General features: G+C 41.9%; 1 protein-coding gene across 3 annotated transcripts in view; it reads left to right on the top strand.

Moving 5' to 3' along the window:
• Nucleotides 1-26,084, top strand: part of HACE1 (HECT domain and ankyrin repeat containing E3 ubiquitin protein ligase 1) — a 160,367-nt gene that overhangs the window by 26,102 nt on the left and 108,181 nt on the right. For 2 of the 3 annotated variants that reach the window (XM_073627003.1, XM_073627002.1), the window contains exons 6-10: nt 355-486; nt 4,138-4,220; nt 16,691-16,787; nt 18,900-19,001; nt 25,977-26,083. In XM_073627003.1, the coding sequence (XP_073483104.1) occupies nt 355-486; nt 4,138-4,220; nt 16,691-16,787; nt 18,900-19,001; nt 25,977-26,083 (521 nt within the window). Of the gene's footprint in view, nt 1-354; nt 487-2,694; nt 2,834-4,137; nt 4,221-16,690; nt 16,788-18,899; nt 19,002-25,976; nt 26,084 lie in introns of those variants that run through there. The other variant, XM_073627004.1, reaches the window with a different exon arrangement.

The following is a 26,084-nucleotide window of genomic DNA, read 5'->3' as shown; positions in this document are numbered from 1 at the left end:
TAAAGCAGTAGTAAGGAGTTTCTTGTCAGGTGTGAAATAAGGGTAAATCGTCCCAGTGGAGGACGATTTATTGGAGAAATATTGTGCTTGCTATCACTGAAAATGCTGGTTTACCTGGCTGTTATGTTGATGCACTGGCTTCAAAACTTTAAGACACTGACCCAAAGCAAGTGGCAGATCAGGATAGAGACGCATTATCATTTTAAGGAGAGGCCAACAATGACAGCCTCAGTGTTTCCTTTCTAACAGATTGTCTGTCTTTTATATAAGTGATTTCAAGACGGCTATTAAAGAAAATGGGCATGTGTGCAGTTTGTTTTTCTTAACTGAAAGCTTCTCCTTTATTTTGTTAAGATTCACTGGTTAGCAGTAAATGGGCGAACAGAGCTTCTTCACGACCTTGTACAGCATGTCAGCAATGTAGACGTGGAAGATGCAATGGGACAAACAGCGCTACATGTGGCATGCCAGAATGGACACAAGACTGTAAGTGTTTTCCCTAATATTTGAGGTTTTGAGAGTGTAACGTATAACCTGTTAGTGCTGCAGCTGCCCCCACATCCCCCCGATCCCCACCATGACAGCAGACCAGGGATCTTCTCCCTGTGTCTGCTGTCACAATTCTAAAAAACAAAACAAAAAAAAATTGGCTGTGTGGGGCTCTGCCCACCCGGCTGTGTCATTCGTTCATAGTATTCTGTGAGGCCCCTTTCACACTGGGGCAATTTGCAGGTGCTATTGCGCTAATAATAGTGCCTGCAAACCAACCGGAAAGTGCCGCTGCTTTGATCACACTGGAGCGGTGCGCTAGCAAGACAGAAAAAAAAGTCCTGCTAGCAGCATCTTCGGAGCGGTGAAGGAGCAGAGTGTATACCGCTCCTTCGCGGCTCCTGCCCATTGAAATCAATGGGACAGCACAGCTTTACCGCCGGCAAAGCGCCTCTGCAGAGGCGCTTTGTGGTGGTTTTTAACCATTTCTCAGCCTCTAGCGGGGGGTCAAACTGCCCCGCTAGCGGCCGAATACCGACGGTAAAGCGCCACTTACAATATCGGCGCTTTACTGCCGACCCCGCCCCAGTGTGAAAGGGCCCTTAATGGGACACTATAGCTACCGACAGCCTTTGCAGCAGTCGGGTTATAGTTCTCAATGAACTAACCCTGTGCTGTTGAGCGCTGTGGTAGTTCATTGAAAGTTCCTGTCAGTGTGTAACTGAATGCTAGTAAGAGCTACAAGCAAACAGCTTTCATACAGAGTCTGCAAGATTCCTGCATAGCACCCACGATCTGCTGATTGTGAGCACAATGCTTTGCAGGCTCCCAATAAACAAAATAAATGCAAATTTTTTTTAACTTCAAAAAATGTGCATTTATTTATTTTTTATAAGGTGAAAGTATCCTTGAATGAAACCTTGCTGCTTACACATTGAAATGTAGAGAAGAAGGGAGTATTTTGTTTGGTTTAATTCTGGGATAGCTAGGAGAAACTTGCTGCCCTTGTATAGTTGTCATTGGGCTGAAATGGATATGCCCCTCCTCAGTTTGAATTGCTGGAATTAAGCACTAGGTCCTGGGCAATGCATAAAGCAGCCCAGTCAGTGCTAGCCCTAAATATGGGTGAAACATTTTGCAAAAGATGTAGCTAGCCTTTAAATATACCAATACTTGTTTTTTAGTACATCTCTTCGACAAGTGCAAAAAACAAAGAGCTGTTCTATCCAGAAGTTTTATGAGCTGATAACAGTACAGAAACAGAGTACAGGAAGTTATAGGATGTCAAGGCTGCTCAGTTAAAATAAAGGAAAAAAGTTTAAGGGGGAAAAAAAATTGCAGCCACCACATCTAAGGGCTGGTAAGCTCCAATAGTTTTCATTTTTGTTCTTGGGTTTTTATATGCTCTAAATTCATATGCATCAAAAGTAGATAGTATATGCTATGTGGCAGGCTTCCTGCACAGTAAATGCGTATATGCTGGCTTGGAAATTTTTTCACAGCCCAGTGTGATTGATGCTGGCTCCTCCCCATGTGCACCATCCCTTTTTACTTTGTATTGTTTGAGAATGACATAGCTTTGTACTCTTACACAGAGCTGTGTACAACAAACCCCCTCAGAAGCATTCCCATATAAATAGGCACTAAAACTAGATACTCATTTCTTATATTTACATTTTGTTTCAGTAATGAAAATGTATAAACATATTGCTATATGTGTGCAGGTCTATGCTATTTTAACTCTTCGATTGTAAGCTCGCAGGAGCAGGACCTTTCTAACCCTCTTGTATTGAATTGTATTGTTGGTGTATTGTCTCCCTTTGTATTGTATTGTAAAGCGCTGCTCAAACTGTTGGAGCTATATGAATCATATATAATAACTAAATCCTGCAAAATTGAAGGCACAGAAAATGCCACATTCTCATGAGGAATACCCCTGTCTCTTGATATACTTGCCCAACAGTATTTTCCTAAAATATAATTTATCAACAGAGTATCTTAAATTAAAGTTGAAGTAAACTTCCATCTCTTGCTTTCCCTATAGGTAGGCCTATAATAAGGCTTACCTATAGGTAGTGTAAATATCTCCTAAACGTGCACCGTTTTAGGAGATATTTAGTGTACATGCAAACAGTGACATTGCTGGCACATGCGCTCTAAAGGAACGGCCACCTATGCTGTTTTTTTTTTTTCAGAGCCCTGTGCCATAAGCAGAGGCTCCCGTGCGCATGCGTGGGAGTGACGTCCTCGCTGCTCTGGACAATCATAGAGCCGAGAGCCAGGGTGCGCGAACCTGGAAGCAAGACGGTTGAAGATGAGGGCATGGGAGGGCTTTGTTTTTAAAGTAAGTTTATCATAATGTGCTAGTATGCAATGTACACTAGCACATTATGACATTACCTTGTAGGTACAAAGAAAATAAAAAAAATGTTTACAACCGCTTTAAATAATTCTCCATTCCTGTATACATGTAGACTAGAAGTAAAGAAAAACTGGAAGAAAACTTTTTGTTTATTGAATCCCAGTGACCCAGTCACTCCCAGTGTACCATCAGATACATATATAAATGAATGAAAGAAAAATGGGGGCAGCTCTTTGTAACTGCATAGGTATTAAGTATGAAAACACAATAATGTTTCAGGACTTAAAAAGAACTTCCCATACTATACAAGTAACTTGATTTTTGCAGATCCTGTTTTTGAACCTGTATTCTTTCCTGCAGGGCCTAATATGTGATCAATTATCTTGGAGACAGGATTGCTCAGTTTTGGAATATACTGTGCTATGTAATTGTGATGTTTTGAAATTTACAGACAACTTGGGTGCATTGTCCGTGAGAGTGTTGCTTTCAGTTCCTTGTTCTGTATTCCTCTTTTGAGACTGACACCCAAATTATTTTCACTAGCGAGGGTGAATCGGTTTACAATTGGGCATACAATGTCCTGGGCTGGGTGCTGAAGCGAACGGACACATTATTCCCACAGCTGTGGCATTCGCAGACAGCCTCTCCTCTTGTTGCGTTTGTCTTACCACACAAATAGCAACGCAGCCAAGTCATTTCCACGCACCGCTGTGCAGGGCCCTTTCCTGCTCTTCGGCCCCAGTGGGTCCTCTGACTTCCCCTCCTCCGGGTTGGTGTTGTGTGGGCAGGGGGGAGCTGGACCAGCACATACGGGCCAGGCATTTTCCTGTTCTTGAGGTATGCCTGCAAATTGAACTCTGTGGCTCAAGCAATTTGGAAACAATTCCTCTTGGCACCTCTATGTTTTTAAACAATTGTGACTTCCAGTCTATAATACTGAGTTTCTTGTTTAAACTATACCCCTGAAGGAGGATTACATTTTCACTCTGAAACGCATTGGGTTCAGGAAACACTAGTCCGTTATATGTATTCTGATTTGTATGACAACACTGGAATGTTTATTCTCAACATGTTTGTTTATTAAATGTTGTGTATTTTTAATATTTCAATAAATACTTTTCATATTAGAATATACCTTTTTACCATTTTGTGCCTTAAAAGTCTGCCACCTGGGGATCTTGTTTCAAATTATTTTCACTACTTCAACCACTTTACAGCTAACTGAAGCACTGATGTGATGTAACACCTTTTATCTTATTGTGTGTGTGTTTATTTGTTTTTTTTAGACTGTACTGTGCTTACTTGACAGTGGTGCAGATATTAACAGGCCTAACGTTTCAGGATCCACTCCGCTGTACTTTGCATGCAGGTAAGACACAATCATTTGATTAGGATTAGAATAGCTTTTTAACATTGTATAATGCAGGTCTGTATATTATGGAGCCTGGAAAGGCAAGTGGTGATATTGGCTCCAATGGCATTGCAGTTGATTAGGAAGTTACTGTAGATCAGGGTTATTTATCTTTTATTTTATTTATTACAGGTACTAATACAATGCCGTCAATTAGTGCTTTACATATGTATTGTACATTCACATCAGTCCCCGCCCTCAAGGAGCTCACAATCTAAGGTCCCTAACTCGCATTCATACATACACATGCTACGACCAGTTTAGACAATTTAATCTCTGAGCATGTTTTTGCAGTGTGGGAGAAAACCGGAGTACCCGGAGGAAACCTACACAGATACAGGGAGAACATGCAAACTCCAGGCAGGTAGTGCCCTGGTTGGGATTTGAACCAGCAACCCTAGTGCTGCCAGGCAGAAGTGATAATCACTTAACCAACCATCTTATTGGTAATTTGGGGTAATGCATACACTTGCTATTTTTTTCAGTTATTATAACTCAGTGTTGTCTGTTTTTAAAACAGTAGTAGTGGTAGTCATCAGCCTATGGCTTCCCAGATGTTCATGTTTGGCACAGCCATATGCATTCGTTTAGCTATTGAAATTGGGAGAAGCTTTCCAATACACTTGTCTTGGTGAGAACAATAGTGGCGTGGTTTTTACATCTGTCCAGTTAATTGTTATCTCTTGCTTATTAATCAATATCGCAAAGTGCAGCACATTAAAGGACCACAGTGGTGGTTATCTTCCTCTATGGATGGAGAAAGTCCCACTGGGACAGCAAGATTCTAATCAAGACTTTTTTCTTACTTTCTTTATATTGAAGGACTGTTTATGTGACAGTAATGCTTTACCTTTAATGCGTTGAGGCACTGCATTTTGTGATATCGATTGTTTTTGGGAGTTTGTGTATATTTTCCCTTTTGCTAGCTGCCTTAAAGGGGTTGTAAAAACAATCTATGCATTAAGGTGAAAAATCTTCTGCAGTGCAGCAGCCCCCCAAACTCCCCCCCATCCCCTTTTACTTACCTGAACACGATCGTTCCAGCAATGGGGACAAGCACAGCAGCTCCACTCACTGTCTTGGTTCCTCATTGGCTCCTGCTGCTATCAATCTATCCATTGGCTCCCGCTGCTGTCAATCAAATCCAGTGACAGGGGAGCCTGGGGGTGGGGCCGAGTCCTGCTGTCTGTGTCGATGGACGCAGCAGCAGGCCACGGGAGCACGCCTGCACGAGTGCCCCCATGAGGAGGCGGCAGAAGTGCCGCTGGGGGACCTCAGAAGAGGAGGATCAGGGCTGCTCTGCAAAACCCTTGCACAGAGGAGGGAAGTTTGTTTAATTTCGTCAACGAAAATTTTTGTCAGCGGCATTTTTACAGTGACAAAAATGAAAAGTACAGCACATTTTCATCCACGGATGAAAATCAAATCCGTTTTCGTTAAGGGACGAAAATGGCAAGGAGGGACGTTTACCCTCATGATCTAACTTCCGTATTTCATGGAGCTATATCTGTGAGTTTGTTCAAACCTTAATACCATAAATAACATGATATTAGGTTTTCCAAAATGTCTTTCAGGACAGCACCCGAGAGATCATGGCTCCTCCTCTCACAGGAAACACCTCATCAATTAAGTCTTTAATTGGAGTCCTCCACGTTGCCTCGTCAGTTTTTTGTGTTTCCTCCAGCTGGAGGAACACCTCTGGTGGGAGCCATGATCTTGGGAGACACAGGTTCTCACCTGTTAGGTCTTTTTGTGCTAGGAGAGTGAGCCTCCCACTTGCCTCCCAGATGTATGGTCCCGTGGGCTCCCTCTCCCTCTTCTGTGCTCGGGGAGAGCCTGTACGCCTGGGAGTGCTGTTTCCATGTTTTTTTGCCAGACAGGCGGTCGTCCTCCGTTCCCTGCTGGCTGCATTGACGGAACAAGCGGTGGCGGCCGCCATGTTTCTGGTGGCAGAGGAGCGCCTCAGCCACGTCCTGTATGGGAAGAGGAAGCACTTCCGGGTCAGCGCGCGCGTCATTTCCGGCCGCAAATCGCAGAGGGAGTGGGCAGGGTCACCTGGTGCCTTAATTCCGGTTCCAGGTCAGCACAGCGGCGTTTTCGAATCTGGAACCGTTCGTTTCACCACGCATCCGCAGACAGCTATGGATAGCGATGCAGTGGATAAGGGGGCAAGCCAAGGCGCCAGCAAGGCTAAGGTAAGGGACTGTGTCCTCTATTACTCTGGGCCGTTTTCTCCTGTGGGGGGTTACTCACCCTCCCCCCCCCCCCCCCCCCTCCATCTCCCGGGGAATGTATGTTGCAGTGGCTAGTGTTAGTGTATCTGCTCTGCAACAGGGGATTTTTAGGTGGTGGTGGCCTCCTGGGCACATGGAAGTAAGATGTTATCTTCCTTAGTGTACCTGGGTGTCATATTTGTGCTGTATAGCAGCCTTTTTAAGCGCGGTTCCTTGTCTCTTTTCTGTTTGTCCAGGCCAAAGGTTCTGCCCAAACAGTCAAGAAAAGGTGCCCTGTCTGCAAAGAGAAATTAAGCGCTGTTTGGACCAAAACGCTTTGTGTAGAGTGCATTACAAATTTAGTCAGAGAGGAGTCTCCATCCGTATGTGGCGATTTAGTCACAACAATAAAGGATGAGCTCCGGGCCACCTTTCAAGCTTTTAGGTCAAACCTAAGAGAGGAACCAGGTCCCTCAAGGGATCCTTCGGTTCCGCAGCCATCTTCAGAACCCCAAGGCATCTCTCAAATAATTTTGGGGGGTCCGATTATCCCAGGACACTTTTGAGATGAAACAGATTCTGAGGAGGAGGAAAATGAAACAGATGCCGCTTTTAAGTACAAAATGTCGCTAGAAGAGGTGGGAGGACTCCTGGAAGTAATCCATGCCACTTTGGGGATAGAAGAGGAAAAGAAGGAACTCTCCCTGCATGACCGCATGTATGCTGGTTTAGGAGATTTAAAAGGCCGTTCTTTTCCAGTCCATTCAGTTATCACTGATATGATTAAAAAAGAGTGGCTGGAACCTGAGAGAAACTTTCTTTTCCAAGGCTCAGAAGAAAAGATTTCCATTTGAGGAAAATCCGGATTCTATATGGAACAAGGTTCCAAAATTGGACTCTGCCTTTTCTCAGGTCTCTAAGTCTACAGACCTCGCCTTTGAGGATATGGGCACTCTGAAGGAGCCCATGGATAGATGGACCTGCTTCTTAAAAGAACCTGGCAATCAGTGATGAACATGAAATCTAAAACCGGCAATGGCAACAACCTGTGTTGCAAGGAACTTAGGTCACTGGGTTAACCAGTTGAAGGCCCATGTTACAGCAGATTCCTCAAAACAGGAGATTCTAGACTCCTTTACAACTCTTGTCTGCAGCAATATCGTATATTGCAGATGCGTCTGCGGAATCTATCCGCATGTCAGCCAGGTCAGCAGCTTTAACTAATTCTGCCAGAAGGGCAGAAGGGCTTAAGGCCAGCTGCCAGGGGATGCTGCATCTTAAAGTAGACTGTGTGGTATTCCTTTTGCAGGTGATCTGCTATTTGGTTCGGAGCTAGAGTCCATTCTTGCCCGTATGGCAGATAAGAAGTCGTCGTTTCCGGTCAAGAAGAAACAGGTGCAAACCCGTAAGCATTTTTTCTGGCCCCAAAAAAGACAGCAGGAAGGAAAAACACAGGGCAAGAAGAAGTCTTAGTCTTCTCAGAAGCCCAAAGGTAGGAGTGGAGTGCTCTTCAATTCTCCTGCGACCTCCGGAAAAGCGCAATGACTCCCTCAAGGTCGGGGGAAGACTCCAGGAGTTTCTTCCTCAGTGGAGAGCCATTTCTTCAAATCAGTACATTGTAAATATGCTCTCCCAGGGGTATGTGATAGAATTCATGGAAGAACCTCCAAAAAGTTTCTTGGTGACAAACGTCCCAAGGGATGCGGTCAGGGCTTTTGCCATGAAGTCCCTAATTCAGGAACTGAAAACTCAGAAAGTCATTGTTTAGGTCCCAACAGGGGAGTTCTTCCAGGGTTTCTACTCACATGTTTTCCTTGTTCAGAAACCTTCAGGAAAGTTCCGTCTTATCCTGAATCTCAAAATGCTGAACAAATCAATAGAGTACAGAAGGGTTTCGGATGGATTCCATTTTTTCAGTAAGAAACCTCCTGTATCAAGGGTGCTGCATGGCATCAATAAATTTACAAGATGCCTACCTCCACATTCCTATTGCCGCCAGGTCACAGAAATATCTGAGGTTAGCACTGAAAGAAGGGAAGAAGGTGGTACATCTGCAATTCAGAGCACTCCTGTTTGGTCTGTCATCATCCCCAAGGGTGTTCACGAAAATAATGGCCGAAGCACTGGCGCCTCTGCATCTAGAAGGGATCTCAGTTATTCCTTATCTGGACGATCTGCTGTTCTTTGCTCAGACCAGAGAAGGTCTTCAAGAAAACTTGCTCAGAGCCCGTGTTCACCTAGAGTCCATAGGGTGGATTTTAAACCTTCAAAAATCTAATCTGATCCCCTCACAGGAGTGTTATTCCTGGGTTTCTATAGCAACTCTTTGGAACAAATAATTTTTCTTCCAGAGGAAAAACAGAAAAAGTTGGTACAAGTGGTGTCACTGCTACAGTCCAATCAATTTCTGTCCATCAGGAAGGTCATGTCAGCATTGGGAACCCTGACCTCTTCCATACCGGCCGTCCAGTGGGCAAAGCTCCATTTCAGACCTCTGCAAAGTTTCCTGTTAAAAACCTGGAATCACCAGCAGGATTCACTAGATTCACTAGTGAAGATTCCTACATTGGTGAAAAGGAGTCTTTGGTGGTGGAAGAACCAGACAAGATATTCAGTGGGTCTGTTATGGTCCTTCCCAAACCAGGTGAGGTTAACAACCGATGCCAGTTCCTGGGGTTGGGGGGCTCATATGAACGGTCGGTGGGCCCAGGGCTCGTGGTCCACAAAAGATGCACTGAGGTCCTCAAATTAGAGGGAACTAAAAGCTATAGAGATAGCCTTACTGACCTTTGCAAAAGAAGTCCAGGGACAGCATACCGTATATACTCGAGTATAAGGCCCTAATTTACCACAAAAAAATGGGAAAAAACGAATTGACCCGAGTATAAGACGAGGGTGAGAAAGGCACAGCTACTGTAAGTGGAAAAAGATGGTCAACAATGCCCATCTGCAGCTGTATACCTCCCTGTGTCCTGTGCATATGTGTCATGTGTCCTGTGTATATGTACCTGTGTATGTGTCATGTGTATATGTACCTGTGTGCATCCTACCTGTGTCCTGTGCATCCTCCGTGCACCGCTCTGCACCGATCACCGTGTAGTATTCGGCGGCCATTCACTGTTCAAAAGCCGCGCCTCCTCCTCGTTCAAAAAACTCCATTTCCAAGCAGTCAGCGGTCAGCCTATCGCGGACATTCTCTCATCCTCATACCACGGACGAGGATGAGAGAATGTCCCTGATAGGCTGTATACTGACTGCCTATCACAGACGAGGAGGGGCGGCTTTTGAACAGTGAGAGCCACTGCCGAGTGCTATGTAGCACACGCTGGCCGCCGTCTGCCTGCATGACACACTGAACATGTAGGCAGACGGTGGTGACTCGTGTATAAGTCGAAGGGGGCACTTTCAGTCCCAAAAGAGGGGCTGAAAAATTTGACTTATACACGAGTATATACGGTACTCTGATCCTGTCAGACAACGCCAAGGCGGTGGCCTACATAAACGGACAGGGGGGAACCAGAAGCAAAGTTCTGCAAATCCTAGCAAGAGGCATTCTAAGTTGGGCAGAGCTCCATACTCTATCCTTATCCGCGGTCCATTTAAAAGGGACCCTAAACAGAGTAGCGGACTTCCTAAGCAGGAACCAGGTATTAGAAGCGGAGTGGCAATTGAATCCAGAAGTCTTCCATTTGATAGTGCAGAAATGGGGGCACCCAAGAGTGGATCTCTTTGTGACCCAGGAAAACTCGCAGGTGTCTCGTTTCTTCTCCCTGAACAGGAACGAGGCATCACTGGGAGTGGATGCTCTGGCGCACAATTGGAAATTTCACCTCTGTTACGCATTCCCCCCCCCGTTTCAGCTTATCCCTCGGGTCATAGCAAAAATCAGGAAGGAGGATACAACAGTGATCCTCATCACTCCCTTCTGGCCCAAAAGGCCTTGGTTTTCATCCCTTCTTCAGATGCAACTAAAACCGTATTGGCACCTTCCGTTAATGAAAGACCTTCTGTTACAAGGTCCTCTGCTTCACCAGGAAGTAGCAAAGCTAAAACTCACGGCCTGGCTACTGAGGAACAGCTCTTGAAGAGAAAAGGTTTCTCGGAAAGATTGGTGGCTACCCTCCTATCCAGCAGAAAGAAGGTTACAAGAGCAATATATTCCAAAGTTTGGACAGTCTTCAACTCCTGGTGCACAGCATCTGGCAGATCACCAAAACAAACTCTGTTCTTGAGTTCCTGCAAGAAGGAGTGGACAAGGGCCTAGCGGTCAGCACCCTCAAGGTTCAAGTTGCTGCGCTGGGGGTATTTCTGGAAAAAAACATTTCATCAGAACCCTTAGTAATTAGATTCTTCAAAGCTCTCACCCGGTCTAGACCAGTGGTGATCAAAAGCTGTCCAGCATGGGACTTATCAGTTGTTCTACAGGCCCTGACCAGGGAACCTTTTGAACCCATTAATTTAGCCTCCCTGAAATTAGTTACTTTGAAAACAGTGTTTTTAGTGGCCTTTACAACAGCTCGAAGAGTCAGTGAGCTGCAAGCCTTATCAATCAGGGAGCCTTTCTTTTCCATATTTTCAGACTGAATTGTTCTGAAGACGGATCCTAATTTTTTGCTGAAGGTGGCTTCGGTCCAGAATCGAACTCAGGAGATAATACTTCCTACCTTTTGTTCTAATCCATCGGGTAAGAAGGAAGAAGAATTCCATACCCTGGATGTTAAAAGAGCAGTCTTGAGTTACTTGGAAAACACTAAAGACTTTAGATGTTCAGATGCTCTATTTTGTTTTATTTTCCAGTAATAAAAAAGGAAGACAAGCTTCTAGAGGAACCATTGCCAGATGGTTGAGAATGGCTATCTCAGAAGCCTATTCCCTTACAGGTCAAGAGAGTCCAGTGAATGTCCGGGCTCATTCTACAGGAGCTTCAGCGGTGAGTTGGGCAGAAAAAGCTGGTGCCACCCCCGAACAAATCTGTAAGGCAGCTACTTGGACAAGTCTGACAACCTTTGCCAGTCATTATAGGTTAGATCTCATGACGGCTGGGGACCAGGCTTTTGGAAGAAAAGTCTTACAGGCTGTTGTCCCACCCTAAATGGAGTAAGTCTCGATTATCCTCTCGTGTGCTGTCCTGAAAGACGTTTTGGAAAAATGCAAGTTAGACTTACTGGTAACTTGTTTTCCAATAGGCTTTCAGGACAGCAGTAACCCGCCCTTTTTTTTTATGCTGATGCTGTAATACTAGGATATAACTGTCGCTTATGTGTTGCAGCTGGGGCTGGAGTTCTCTACAAACAACTGACGAGGCAACGTGGAGGACTCCAATTAAAGACTTAATTGATGAGGTGTTTCCTGTGGGAGGAGGAGCCATGATCTCTCGGGTGCTGTCCTGAAAGCCTATTGGAAAACAAGTTACCGGTAAGTCTAACTTGCATTTTTTTTACTCCAGAAGTATATAATGAATTTGGAAATTCTACAGAAATGCTTAAATAATGCATTACAATTTAACTAAACACATTAGATTTTAGTTGACTAAAATGTACTGAGATATAAAAAAAATATCTTTTCATGTGACAATACTGAAGAAATGACACTTTGCTACAATGTAAAGTAGTGAGTGACAGCTTGTATAACAGTGTAAATTTGCTGTCCCCTCAAAATAATTCAACACACAGCCATTAATGTCTAAACCGCTGGCAACAAAAGCGAGTACATCCCTAAGTGAAAATGTCCAAATTGTGCCAAAGTGTCAATATTTTGTGTGGCCACCATCATTTTCCAGCACTGCCTTAACCCTCTTGGGCATGGAGTTCACCAGAGCTTCACAGGTTGCCACTGGAGTCCTCTTCCACTGCTCCATGACGACATCACAGAGCTGGTGGATGTTGGAGACCTTGCACTCCTCCACCTTCCATTTGAGGATGCCCCACAGATGCTCTCTAGGGTTTAGGTCTGGAAACATGCTTGACCAGTCCATCACCTTTACCCGCAGCTTCTTTAGCAAGGCAGTGGTTATCTTGGAGGTGTGTTTGGGGATGTTATCATGTTGGAATACTGCCCTGCGGCCCAGTCTCCGAAGAGAGGGGATTCTGTTCTGCTTCAGTATGTCACAGTACATGTTGGCATTCATGGTTCCCCCAATGAGCTGGAACTCCCCAGTGCCGGCAGCACTCATGCAGCCCCAGACCATGACACTCCCACCACCATGCTTGACTGTAGGCAAGACACACATGTCTTTGAACTCCTCACCTGGTTGCCGCCACACACGCTTGACACTATCTGAACCAAAAAAGTTTATCTTGGTCTCATCAGACCACAGAACATGCTTCCAGTAATCTATGTTCTTAGTCTGTTTGTCTTCAGCAAACTGTTTTGCGGGCTTTCTTGTGCATCATCTTTAGAAGAGACTTCCTTCTGGGACAACAGCCATGCAGACCAATTTTGATGCAGTGTGCAATGTATGGTCTGAGCACTGACAGGCTGACCGCCACCCCCCCAACCTCTGCAGCAATGCTGGCAGCACTCATACATCTATTTCCCAAAGACAACCTCTGTATATTATGTATAAAAAAAAAAAGTATCAGTAATCGGTATCGGCGAGTACTTGAAAAAAAGTATCGGTACTTGTACTCGGTCCTAAAAAAGTGGTATCGGGACAACCCTACTTGAGACCTTGTAACACTAACGAGTCACATGACACCGGGGAGGGGAAATGGCTAATTGGGCCCAATTTGGAGATTTTCACTTAGGGGTGTACTCACTTTTGTTGCCAGTGGTTTAGACATTAATGGCTGTGTGTTGAGCTATTTTGAGGGGACAGCAAATTGACACTGATACAAGCTGTACACTCACTACTTTACATTGTAGCAAAGTGTCATTTCTTCAGTGTTGTCACATGAAAAGATATAAGGGGTGTACTTACTTTTGTGAGATACTGTGTGTGTGTGTGTGTGTATATGTGTGTGTATATATATATATATATATATATATATATATATATAAAAATGTTATTATTTATTTAATATCTTTTGTTTATTGGCAACCAAAGTTCTTGGTGGAGTAAATATTTTTGGGTGTACTTCTGTCTAAATATAATAAAAAATTGAGTTGATTTAAAGGGAGCACTGTGAATTGGTTGTAAGCACTTGAGTTCAGGTTTGCACTCTCACCCAAAATGTGCATGGAGTTTACGAGTTTTTCCTGTATTAATGTAGGTTTACAAAGGTTGCACTGATCACATGGGTGGAGGTATTTGGTTTGAAGAACATTGTTGTATGAAGTTGCTCTGATCAGATTGTTGGTGGAGAACAAGACTGTTTATGCAACATCAAACCTAAGAAGAATAATAGTGAAAAAAACACAGTGGCGCTATCTTAAAGAAACTATTTTTCCTTTTAAGGTGATATTGCAAATGGAAATGTTCAAATACACAATGTGACTACCAAGTGACAGGTGATTAACATATACAACAAGTGTACAACCAATAAATATATTAAATGCATGAAAAGGTCCTAAAAAAAAAAAAAAAAAGGGGGCGTGGCTGTATGACGTTTTCCCACCAATGACGAGTGACGCTTTTGAGCTATACGAGGAAGTGGTGTTCTGATAGAGCGGCTAGGCATCGAGGAGTAGGTGAGAGAAGCTGTCTGATGCCTGCATACCTCGGGTCCGCCGTGACTGCAACCCTATACTGTGGTATCCAAATGTTTGCTGTGCTGTGGAGTTCATTCTGCTGTGGAAGTTTTACTCTGCTATTTTTTAAATTTGGAAAGTGTGAGTTTAATATTGAAGAGTTTGTGTGTTTTCAATAAACTGGTTATACGATTTACACTATTGGAGCACTATTTTCATTTACATGTGGAACGATTCCTGCACACGAGTTTGGATTTTTGGTTTGCCGTTGTGACCCTTCTGGTGTGGTCAAAAAGCACTTGAGCCTTACACGAGAGTGTGGGCACTTGGAGTCGGTGAGTGGATTTCTTTAGGGAGTGGGATCACTGAACACTCGGGTGTGGTGAAAGATACTAAGAAGACATCACTATTTAAAGGCCTTTTTTTTTTTTTTTTTTTTTTTTTTAGGACCATTATATGCATTTAATATATTTATTGGTTGTACACTTGTTGTATATTTTAATCACCTGTCACTTGGTGGTCACATTGTGTATTTGAACATTTCCATTTGCAATATCACCTTAAAGGAAAAATAGTTTTTTTACGATAGCGCCACTGTGTTTTTTTTCACCATTATTATTTTTAGGTTTGATGTACGATAAAAAAACACTATATATACAATTCAGCATTTAAAGTGGCAGCTTTGGATTTAGATCATATTTTTTGTTCTCCTAGGCGCAGTGTTGGTAAGCGAAGTAGAAGGGGGCAGTGTTACTTTTAATACCAACGTTTGGTGTTTATGCAACATATTCACAATATTGGATTTATGCCATATTGGACATTTTATATTTTGTATTCATTTGACACAGCATCTGATGTTATTTCTCCTAAATGGTCAGAGTAGCTATACAGTATTGGAGAATGCTCATTAGATAGTTAGGGCCTGTTCACACTAGAACACGATACAGAAGACGCACTTTCTGTGCTGCTTTCCAACATCGCATTCCAATTGTGCTGCCCTTGCAATCTGCAGCGAGGGTCAGTGCCAAAGTTAATGATGCCCCAAACGCAGCGTGTTTCCAAAAGTTGTGCATGCAATTAGGCAAAATATGCAGGCTGGTATTACTGACCGTAAATGTTTGGCTGTTTAAGCTGACACACTGCTTTCTTCATTGATCCAGAACAACTATGCAGATAAGGAAGTCTGACGTCCCTTGCTGCATACTTGTTCCTGGTCAGGAAGTATTGAAACCATAGGATCTGAATGACAGCTAGGCAACTAGTATTTTCAGAGGGAGGTCAGCAATGGCCCTCATGAGAGTAACCCCTCTGCATAAAAAGATGGTAACTCCTTTGGTGGAGTACATACAAATAATGAACAGTGCTGCTGCTTTATCATGCTGGCCTTTTTTCTGTACAGAAAAAACTCCTTTCAGCAAGACGAAAGACGCATACAAGAGAGGTACAACAGCTGCCCACCCCAATACAATTTGTGTAACATGGGAAGGTTCCCTCGGGGGGGCTTTAAAATAGCAATTCAGAAAGGAATTGTATAAAAATATTTTATTGGAGACATGTGGAGTCAATAGCATGTTGCCGTATCAAACAGTATAATCTGGTTAGGGGATAACAAAAACATTTTCACATTTACAGAAAGCAAACACAAAGTTACGGCATGACATATCATTGGTCTGTTGTGACAATGCCCCGATGTGTTTCGACCCATATGGTCTTCTTCAGGAAGTTGGTTTGCTATAAAGAGTCTTTAAATTTCTGGTCAGGAGATCTCTCTTTTCGCATTTCAGTGGTAACTATACCTTGTATATATGTAATTAAATACATTTTGGAATATATCCTTCTTTTGACATACTAAATTATATCTCTTTAGAGCAAACCTACCACCTGAAGACGACCATATGGGTCGAAACGCGTCAATGCATCATCATAACAGACCAATGATATGTGATGCTGTAACTTTGTGTTTGCTTTCTGTAAATGTGAAATGTTTTTGTTATCCCCTAACCAGATTATACTGTTTGATACGGCAACATGCTATTGACCTCACATGTCTCCAATAAAATATTTTTATACAATTACTTTCTGAATAGCTGTTTTAAAGCTCCCCCTGGGGGAACCTTCCCATGTTAGACTCATTATTTCATTTGTTACATTGTAGCCCAGCTACAGAATGACTTTGCGGTATTAAAGTCTACTATACACATTACCATCTTAATAAGTATAAAAGTTATCAAGCTAGTCTTCCTATTAAAATAATGAAATGTACAATGACAGCACTGTAGACTTTGCCTGTCTCAGCACTGTGGGTAAGACCTTTAGTGCTTTGTTCTATTTTCTAAGAGGATATTCATTTATTGTCTTTCTTTTATATTACATTTTGTACCTCTGAAGGGAAATGACAGTAAATGTGTTTTTGTGGGAGATAAGATTACTTGAAATTAATTTCTTCAGCAGCAATAGCTTGTAGCCAAAAGGAAACGCAATGAGAGATTGAGCAAGTGAGATTTGATGTGTTTTTGTTTGTATTACAATTAATATGCTATCAAGCCTACAGCTTGTAGTGCAAATAATTTCTTTTGTTTTCCTCAGTCACGGACAAAGAGATACAGCACAGATACTTCTACTACGTGGTGCTAAGTACCTGCCAGATAGAAACGGTGTTACACCATTGGATCTGTGTGTGCAGGTATGTCTTATGACTTCTATAGTTCTAAAAGATGTGTGAACCATGCATTTTTTTAAATAGAAATACTCCAGCTGTCTGTTATTACCTGTACTGATTTGACTACCTAAAGAGAACATGCTTTAAAGCTTCACCTTTTCAGACAGTATTAAACTTTTTATAATAAATAGAATCCTTTTGTAATATCATTTCTGCCCCAGCTATCCCTATGTTATTATCTCACATACCTCGTCCACCAAAGGTTTGAAATCTCATGTTTTCTTCTTGCATCACTTCCTGTAGGTTATCTCCCATCGTCCTCTTTTTGCATCACAGAAAAGGGTGTAATAGGGCATGTATTACCAGCCTAGACCACACCTCCCTCATTACTATACCACCACCTACTTCTTCCCTTAAGGTGACCATACACTTTACAATCTGATTGTACAAGCACCTTTTAGATCTCCCATCAACTATGTAGTGCAAAGCCATGTCTGATTTGATACAAATTGAATGGATTGGTCAGGTGTGTCCTATTCCATAGTTCTAGTAAATCTAAAGAAAATTGTACAGCGATTGTACAATCAGATTGCATAGTGTATGGCAATCTTTATGCAATTACATAGGAGGGAGTGGATGGAGACACTCAGTTGTCAGGCCCTCTTCACATAGCCGGAACTTGCATACCAGCATGTATTTTGTTGTTTTGGAGCGTTTGCGCTTGTCACGCCCCCTATGCTCAACAATCGCCCCAAAGGAGATCATGAACTCCTTCCTTTTTTTTGGCAATGGGCTCCCCTTAAATTCTGTACCAGAACCGAAAGGGCCTGGTATGGATTTGGGAGAGACACCCCCCCCCCCACGCTTTATTATTTTTTTTTTTTTCTTTTCTTCATGTGTATTGCCGGCAATTGTGTTTACATTCAGCTGTCAGCAGGGAAGCCCGCTGATGAGTCTGTTATACCAGCTATACACTGCTTAAAGAAGCCAGCCACTGGCTTAAACACCAGTTTTCAGCATTTTTTTTTTTTTTTAACAGTGGTAAACAGCGTTTAGGAGCTGTCAACTTTTTTCAGCTGGCGAATCACTCCGGAAAATCCAGCTTAAGCTGGAAAAAGCTTACAATTAGTTTGCATGGAGGCATAGAATAACACTAACACTATTTGCTTCTAGGGGCAGAAAAAAAATGCTCAAACTAGCTGCTAGGAGTTGTAGCAGCTTAAAAATAAGAGATCTATCTATCGATAGATGTATATAATCTCTAATATATACATACACTGTGTGTGTCCTGCATACCTATTAAGCGCGCACACACATTTATCACTGCTAATTTTCTCGTGCGTCCTGAATAATCCGAAAAAGGAAACGTGTTGATTCATGAGGACTTATTTCCACAATACTGTCTACTATAAGGCAGTTAGCCAATGTGTTAATTTATTATCAACAAAAAAGACTGGCAAATAGGTTGCAGTTGGATAATTAGTTGTGCAACAAGTACATTATGTTTTTATTGACCGTTTGGTTGCATGTATTTTACGGTTTCGTAGTTAAAATATTATATGCTTTTATGCATTATAGTGTGTGTGTTTCCCTTCATGTCAGTAAAGTCTGATATTTTACTTTCTGGTCATATGTTTTTGGATCTGGCATTTGAGCGGTAGTTAAGTCATTTCTTAGTAATGAATGAATTGCTAAATTTATTCCCGCTCTAGATTTAAGGAGTTTATGGCTCAGTTTGTCATGTATTTGCCAGAAATGCAGCTTGCTGATTCTACTATCCCCCTCTAGAGGTTAATATTAGTATAGCGTTGTTTCTCTACTTAGTAGATGATTGTGCACCTGTAGAGGTAAAAAATTGTTGTAACCAATGATACATTTGGAGCACACATGTATAAATACTAAGTGGCTTCCTGATCATTCCTTGAATTTGATTTTGAAGTAAAAGAAAGCAGGTCCCTAATCTGTAGTTAAGTCATAATGTTTTTTTGCAGTGGAATGAAATCTGATTTACACTGAGGCTGCCTTTATAATTTACCATCTGAATGTTTTAACAGTAGTATGCGTTAACGTGGGCCAACTATTAACAGTAAAACCGTTTCTTTTCTGCCTCAAACACTTTTTTTTTTTTCCTCCAAGGGTGGATATGGTGAAACTTGTGAAGTGCTTATACAGCATCATCCCAGACTGTTCCAGACATTAATACAGTTGACTCAGAATGAAGATATTCGGGAGAATATGGTACTACTTGTTAGCATATTTATTGCATTTTTCTTTTACCTCCTCCTTTCAGTTCAATCCTTATCCCTAACTGGATTTATGAGTTGGAATTTTTCATTGCTGCTGAAATTTGACTAGTTTGCAGCAATCTCAAGCAACCAGGGAGCAATAATACTTTGCCGTCATAATGTTCCAGCAGTCCTGTTGCTTTAGTTTGCTTCTTTTTGTGCATAATTATTAGGGCTGCAACTAACGATTATTTCCATAATCGATTAGTTGGCCGATTATTGTTTCAATTAATCGGTTAATAATCTTAAAAAAAAGTGTGGTGTATAATTTAGTTAATATGTAAAGTTTTAAAAAAAGGCAATTTATTCTTGTATATCTCTATGCAGTGTTAAATATAAATAACCAACTATATGGTTAGGGAGCAAAATATCTAATCCACTCTGAGAATAACAGACAGAAGAGATATACTATTAGAGGAGATGTATACTGTATATACTATTAACCACTTGCCGACCGCCTCACGACGATATACGTCGGCAGAATGGCATGGGCAGGCAGAATCACGTACCTGTACATGATCTGCCTCCTGTGGGCGGGGGGTCCGTTTGGACCCCCCCCCCAGGTGCCCGAGGCGGTCGGCATTTCTCCCCCTGTGAACGGAGGTGAGGGGGAGGCCATCCATTCGTGCCCCCCCCCCTCGCGATCACTCCCGGCCAATAGGATCTTTTCTCTGCTGCTGTATAGTAAACAGCAGCAGAGGAAGTGATGTCATCTCTCCTTGGCTCGGTATTTTCCGTTCTGGCGCCGAGGAGAGAAGACATCAATGTGAGTGCACCAACACACACACACAGTAGAACATGCCAGGCACACATTACACCCCAGATCATCCCCCCCTCCCCCCCCGGTCACACTGACACCAAGCAGGTTTTTTTTTTCTGATAACTGCATTGGTGTCAGTTTGTTACAATTAGTGTGGTAGGGCAGTTAGTATTAGCCCCCTTTAGGCCTAGGATACCCCCTCTAATAAAGTTTTAACCCCTTGATCACCCCCCGTCGCCAGTGTCACTAAGCGATCATTTTTCTGATCGCTGTATTAGTGTCACTGGTGACGCTAGTTAGGGAAGTAAATATATAGTTTCGCGGGCAACGTTTTATAGCGTCAGGGACCCCCATATACTACCTGATAAAGGTTTTAACCCCTTGATTGCCCCCTAGTTAACCCTTTCATCAGTGATCACCATATAACTGTTACGGGTGATGCTGGTTAGTTTGTTTATGTTTTATAGTGTCAGGGCACCCGCCGTTTATTACCGAATAAAGGTTTAGCCCCCTGATCGCCCGGCGGTGATGTGCGTCGCCCCAGGCAGCGTCAGATTAGCGCCAGTACTGCTAACACCCACGCACGCAGCATACACCTCCCTTAGTGGTATAGTATCTGATCGGATCAATATCTGATCCGATCAGATCTATACTAGCGTCCCCAGCAGTTTAGGGTTCCCAAAAACGCAATGTTAGCGGGATAAGCCCAGATACCTGCTGGCACCTGCGTTTTGCCCCTCCGCCTGGCCCAGCCCACCCAAGTGCAGTATCAATCGATCACTGTCACTTACAAAACACTAAACGCATAACTGCAGCGTTCGCAGAGTCACGCCTGATCACTGCGATTGCTAACAGTTTTTTTTGGTGAACTGGCAAGCACCAGCGGCCTAGTACACCCCGGTTGTAAAAGTCAAACCAGCACTGCAGTAACACTTGGTGACTTGGCGAGTCCCATAAGTGCAGTTCAAGCTGGTGAGGGGGCAAGCACAAGTAGTGTCCTGCTGCCACCAAGAAGAAGACAAACAGGCCCGTCGTGCCCATAGTGCCATTCCTGCTGCATTCGCCAATCCTAATTGGGAACCCACCACTTCTGCAGCGCCCGTACTTCCCCTATTCACATCCCCAACCAAATGCAGTCGACTGCATGAGAGGCATTTTCTTTATGTCCTCCCGAGTACCCCTACCCAACGAACCCCCCCAAAAAAGATGTCGTGTCTGCAGCAAGCGCGGATATATGCGTGACACCTGCTATTATTGTCCCTCCTGTCCTGACAATCCTGGTCTTTGCATTGGTGAATGTTTTGAATGCTACCATTCACTAGTTAAGTATTAGCGCAGGGTACAGCATTGCACAGACTAGGCACACTTTCACAGGGTCTCCCAAGATGCCACCGCATTTTGAGAGACCCGAACCTGGAACCGGTTACAGTTATAAAAGTTACAGTTACAAAAAAAAGTGTAAAAAAAAAAAAAACACAAAAAAATATATGTAATAAAAAAAAATAGTTGTCGTTTCATTGTTCTCTCTCTCTCTCTATTCTCTCTCTATTGTTCTGCTCTTTTTTACTGTATTCTATTCTGCAATGTTTTATAGTTGTTATGTTTTATCATGTTTGCTTTTCAGGTATGCAATTTTTTATACTTTACCGTTTACTGTGTTTTATTGTTAACCATTTTTTCTTGTCTTCAGGTACGCCATTCACGACTTTGAGTGGTTATACCAGAATGATGCCTGCAGGTTTAGGTATCATCTTGGTATCATTCTTTTCAGCCAGCGGTCAGCTTTCATGTAAAAGCAATCCTAGCGACTAATTAGCCTCTAGACTGCTTTTACAAGCAGTGGGAGGGAATGCACCCCCCCCCCCCACCGTCTTCCGTGTTTTTCTCTGGCTCTCCTGTCTCAACAGGGAACCTGAGAATGCAACCGGTGATTCAGCCAGCTGACCATAGAGCTGATCAGAGACCAGAGTGGCTCCAAACATCTCTATGGCCTAAGAAACCGGAAGCTACGAGCATTTCATGACTTAGATTTCGCCGGCTGTAAACAGCGCCATTGGGAAATTGGGAAAGCATTTTATCACACCGATCTTGGTGTGGTCAGATGCTTTGAGGGCAGAGGAGAGATCTAGGGTCTAATAGACCCCAATTTTTTCAAAAAAGAGTACCTGTCACTACCTATTGCTATCATAGGGGATATTTACATTCCCTGAGATAACAATAAAAATGATTAAAAAAAAAAAATGAAAGGAACAGTTTAAAAACAAGATAAAAAAGCAAAAAAATAATAAAGAAAAAAAAAAAAAAAAAAGCACCCCTGTCCCCCCCTGCACTCGCGCTAAGGCTAACGCAAGCGTCGGTCTGGCGTCAAATGTAAACAGCAATTGCACCATGCATGTGAGGTATCACAGCGAAGGTCAGATCGAGGGCAGTAATTTTAGCAGTAGACCTCCTCTGTAAATCTAAAGTGGTAACCTTTAAAGGCTTTTAAAAATGTATTTATTTTGTTGCCACTGCACGTTTGTGTGCAATTTTAAAGCATGTCATGTTTGGTATCCATGTACTCGGCCTAAGATCATCTTTTTTATTTCATCAAACATTTGGGCAATATAGTGTGTTTTAGTGCATTAAAATTTAAAAAAGTGTGTTTTTTCCCCAAAAAATGCGTTTGAGAAATCGCTGCGCAAATACTGTGTAAAAAAAAAAATGAAACGCCCACTATTTTATTCTGTAGGGCATTTGCTTTAAAAAAATATATAATGTTTAGGGGTTCAAAGTAATTTTCTTGCAAAAAAAAAATTATTTTTTAACGTAAACAAAAAGTGTCAGAAAGGGCTTTGTCTTCAAGTGGTTAGAAGAGTGGGTGATGTGTGACATAAGCTTCTAAATGTTGTGCATAAAATGCCAGGACAGTTCAAAACCCCCCCAAATGACCCTTATTTTGGAAAGTAGACACCCCAAGCTATTTGCTGAGAGGCATGTCGAGTCCATGGAATATTTTATATTGTGACACAAGTTGCGGGAAAAAGACAATTTTTTTTTTTTTTTTTTTTGCACAAAGTTGTCACTAAATGATATATTGCTCAAACATGCCATGGGAATATGTGAAATTACACCCCAAAATACATTCTGTTGCTTCTCCTGAGTATGGGGATACCACATGTGTGAGACTTTTTGGGAGCCTAGCCGCGTACGGGACCCCGAAAACCAAGCACTGCCTTCAGGATTTCTAAGGGCGTAAATTTTTGATTTCACTCTTCACTGCCTATCACAGTTTCGGAGGCCATGGAATGCCCAGGTGGCACAAAACCCCCCCCAAATGACCCTATTTTGGAAAGTAGACACCCCAAGCTATTTGCTGAGAGGCATGGTGAGTATTTTGCAGACCTCACTTTTTGTCACAAAGTTTTAAAAATTGACTCTTGTCTTTCTTCATTTTCAAAAACAAATGAGAGCTGCAAAATACTCACCATGCCTCTCAGAAAATAGCTTGGGGTGTCTACTTTCCAAAATGAGGTCATTTGGGGGGGGGGGGGGGGTTGTGCTACCTGGGCATTCCATGGCCTCCGAAACTGTGATAGGCAGTGAAGAGTGAAATAAAAAATTTACACCCTTAGAAATCCTGAAGGCGGTGATTGGTTTTCGGGTCCTGTACGCGGCTAGGCTCCCAAAAAGTCCCACACATGTGGTATCCCCATACTCAGGAGAAGCAGCTAAATGTATTTTGGGGGGCAATTCCACATATGCCCATGGCCTGTGTGAGCAATATATCATTTAGTGACAACTTTGTGCAAAAAAAAAAAAAAAATTGCACTTTCCCGCAACTTGTGTCAAAATATAAAATATTCCATGGACTCAACATGCCTCTCAGCAAATAGCTTGGGGTGTCTACTTTCCAAAATGGGGTCATTTGGGGGGGTTTTGTGCCATCTGGGCATTTTATGGCCTTCAAAACTGTGATAGGTAGTGAGGAGTGAAATCAAAAATTTACACTCTTAGAAATCCTGAAGGCAGTGATTGGTTTTCGGGGCCCCGTACGCGGCTAGGCTCCCAAAAAGTCTTACACGTGTGGTATCCCCGTACTCAGGAGAATCAGCTGAATGTATTTTGGGGTGCAGTTCCACATATGCCCATGGCCTGTGTGAGCAATATATCATTTAGTGACAACTTTTTGTAAATTTTTTTTTGTTGTCATTATTCAATCACTTGGAACAAAAATGAATATTCAATGGGCTCAACATGCCTCTCAGCAATTTCCTTGGGGTGTCTACTTTCCAAAATGGGGTCATTCGGGGGGGGGGGGGGGGTTTGTACTGCCCTGCCATTTTAGCACCTCAAGAAATGAGATAGGCAGTCATAAACTAAAAGCTGTGTAAATTCCAGAAAATGTACCCTAGTTTGTAGACACTATAACTTTTGCGCAAACCAATAAATATACGCTTATTGACATTTTTTTTACCAAAGACATGTGGCCGAATACATTTTGGCCTAAATGTATGACTAAAATTGAGTTTATTGGATTTTTTTTTTATAACAAAAAGTAGAAAATATCATTTTTTTTTTTCAAAATTTTCAGTCTTTTTCCGTTTTTATAGCGCAAAAAATAAAAACCGCAGAGGTGATCAAATACCATCAAAAGAAAGCTCTATTTGTGGGAAGAAAAGGACGCAAATTTCGTTTGGGTACAGCATTGCATGACCGCGCAATTAGCAGTTAAAGCGACGCAGTGCCAAATTGTAAAAAGTGCTCTGGTCAGGAAGGGGGTAAATCCTTCCCGGGGCTGAAGTGGTTAAACTGTGAATCTGGTAAATATCAGACTCCGAGATCAAATTTTTTTATTTAACAAACAAAAAAAAAAAAAAAAAAAATGTTATTTTAAGAACGTTCGTTCGATTTTCTAATCGTTAGTGGGGTCAAATCGACGTTCATTTTCAACCACAGCGACGGGAAAATTTTGAAATAATAGCAAACTTCTTGGTCAAAGGAATTTTCAGACAGTGTATGTGGTTTTCGTTCAGAAATTACATTCATTTTAAAAAACCATGTTAAATGTTAAAAACCAAGTCAAAATTTCAAACAACATTCTTTCATTCAGCGAATGTACAAATATTTTTCGTCCGAATAATCTCGTCTGAATATTTTGTCTAAAAATTGATCGGTATGGCCAGCATAAGGCTCGGTACACACCTATGCAGTTTGCTTTTGATCTGTTTCTGCTGTGCTTTTTGCTGTGCGTGTTGACTTTTGCGCACGTGATTGTGCTGCAATTTGCGTTTTTGCATTTATTTTTGGCCAATTTGTTGTTTGGAAAATTAAAAAAACAAAAAAATTACATGCTTTTCTGCAGCTTTTCCATTGAAGTATATTGAACCATAAAAAGTACCGTTTTGCATTAAAAAAAAGTCCCTGACCCTTTCCAAATACGCAGCAGCTGAAAAAAGCATAGATGTGAACGTGTCCCATAGGAAACCATGTAAATGGACTGTAGTGCGTTTCTGCAAAAAGCACCAAAAAACACATAGATGTGAACCAAGTCTAAGACGTTTAGTAACATAATGGGGTTAAAAAAAATAAAATTAGCCCTTTATAGTACAAAGAAAAACAGATAATCACTACTGTAAGGGGTTCTTTCTTTTTTTTTTTTTTTTTTTTTTTTTTACTGTAGAACTGTGAAAGTAATGTTTACAGTAGCGATTATTTGCTCTTTTTGTACTATAAAGGGCTAATTTTAGTTTGTTTTTTTTTAACCCAATTATGTTACTGGCCGATTAATCGATTATGAAAATGGTAATCGATTAATTTCATAATCGATAAGTTGTCGATTAATCGATTAGTTGTTTGAGCCCTAATAATTATTATGTTTTGGGTTGTGCCTTGTTAAACAATGTAATGTGTTTATTGATCTTTTTTTTCATGATTATACAATGGTCCTAAATCAGTATGTTTGTTTAAGTTTTTCTAAACCTATTTTCTATTGTAATTTTTAAATTGTCATTAGCAAAGGTTATGCTCTCATACTTTTAGTGTGCTTGATATTGGGTTTTGCATGCATGTTTTATTTCCAGAAACAAGCACTTTTTGTGTTTTATTAAATATCAAAGTTGTCATCTTAAAATGAACGAGTGTATTTTTAGCTTATTATATTTCCTATTTTGTATATATTTTATGTAGTTACGGCAAGTCCTGGAACTATTATCCCAGCAAAATGAAAGCCAGTACCATAAAGTACTTACAAGTCTTGCAGAGGTTGCTACTACAAATGGCCACAAACTCCTAAGG

The sequence above is a fragment of the Aquarana catesbeiana genome, linkage group LG04 (assembly GCF_042186555.1).
Source record: "Aquarana catesbeiana isolate 2022-GZ linkage group LG04, ASM4218655v1, whole genome shotgun sequence".
Classification (NCBI taxonomy): domain Eukaryota; kingdom Metazoa; phylum Chordata; class Amphibia; order Anura; family Ranidae; genus Aquarana; species Aquarana catesbeiana.
Note: the sequence above shows the minus strand (reverse complement) of the source record. Positions and strands in the feature narration are given on the sequence as shown.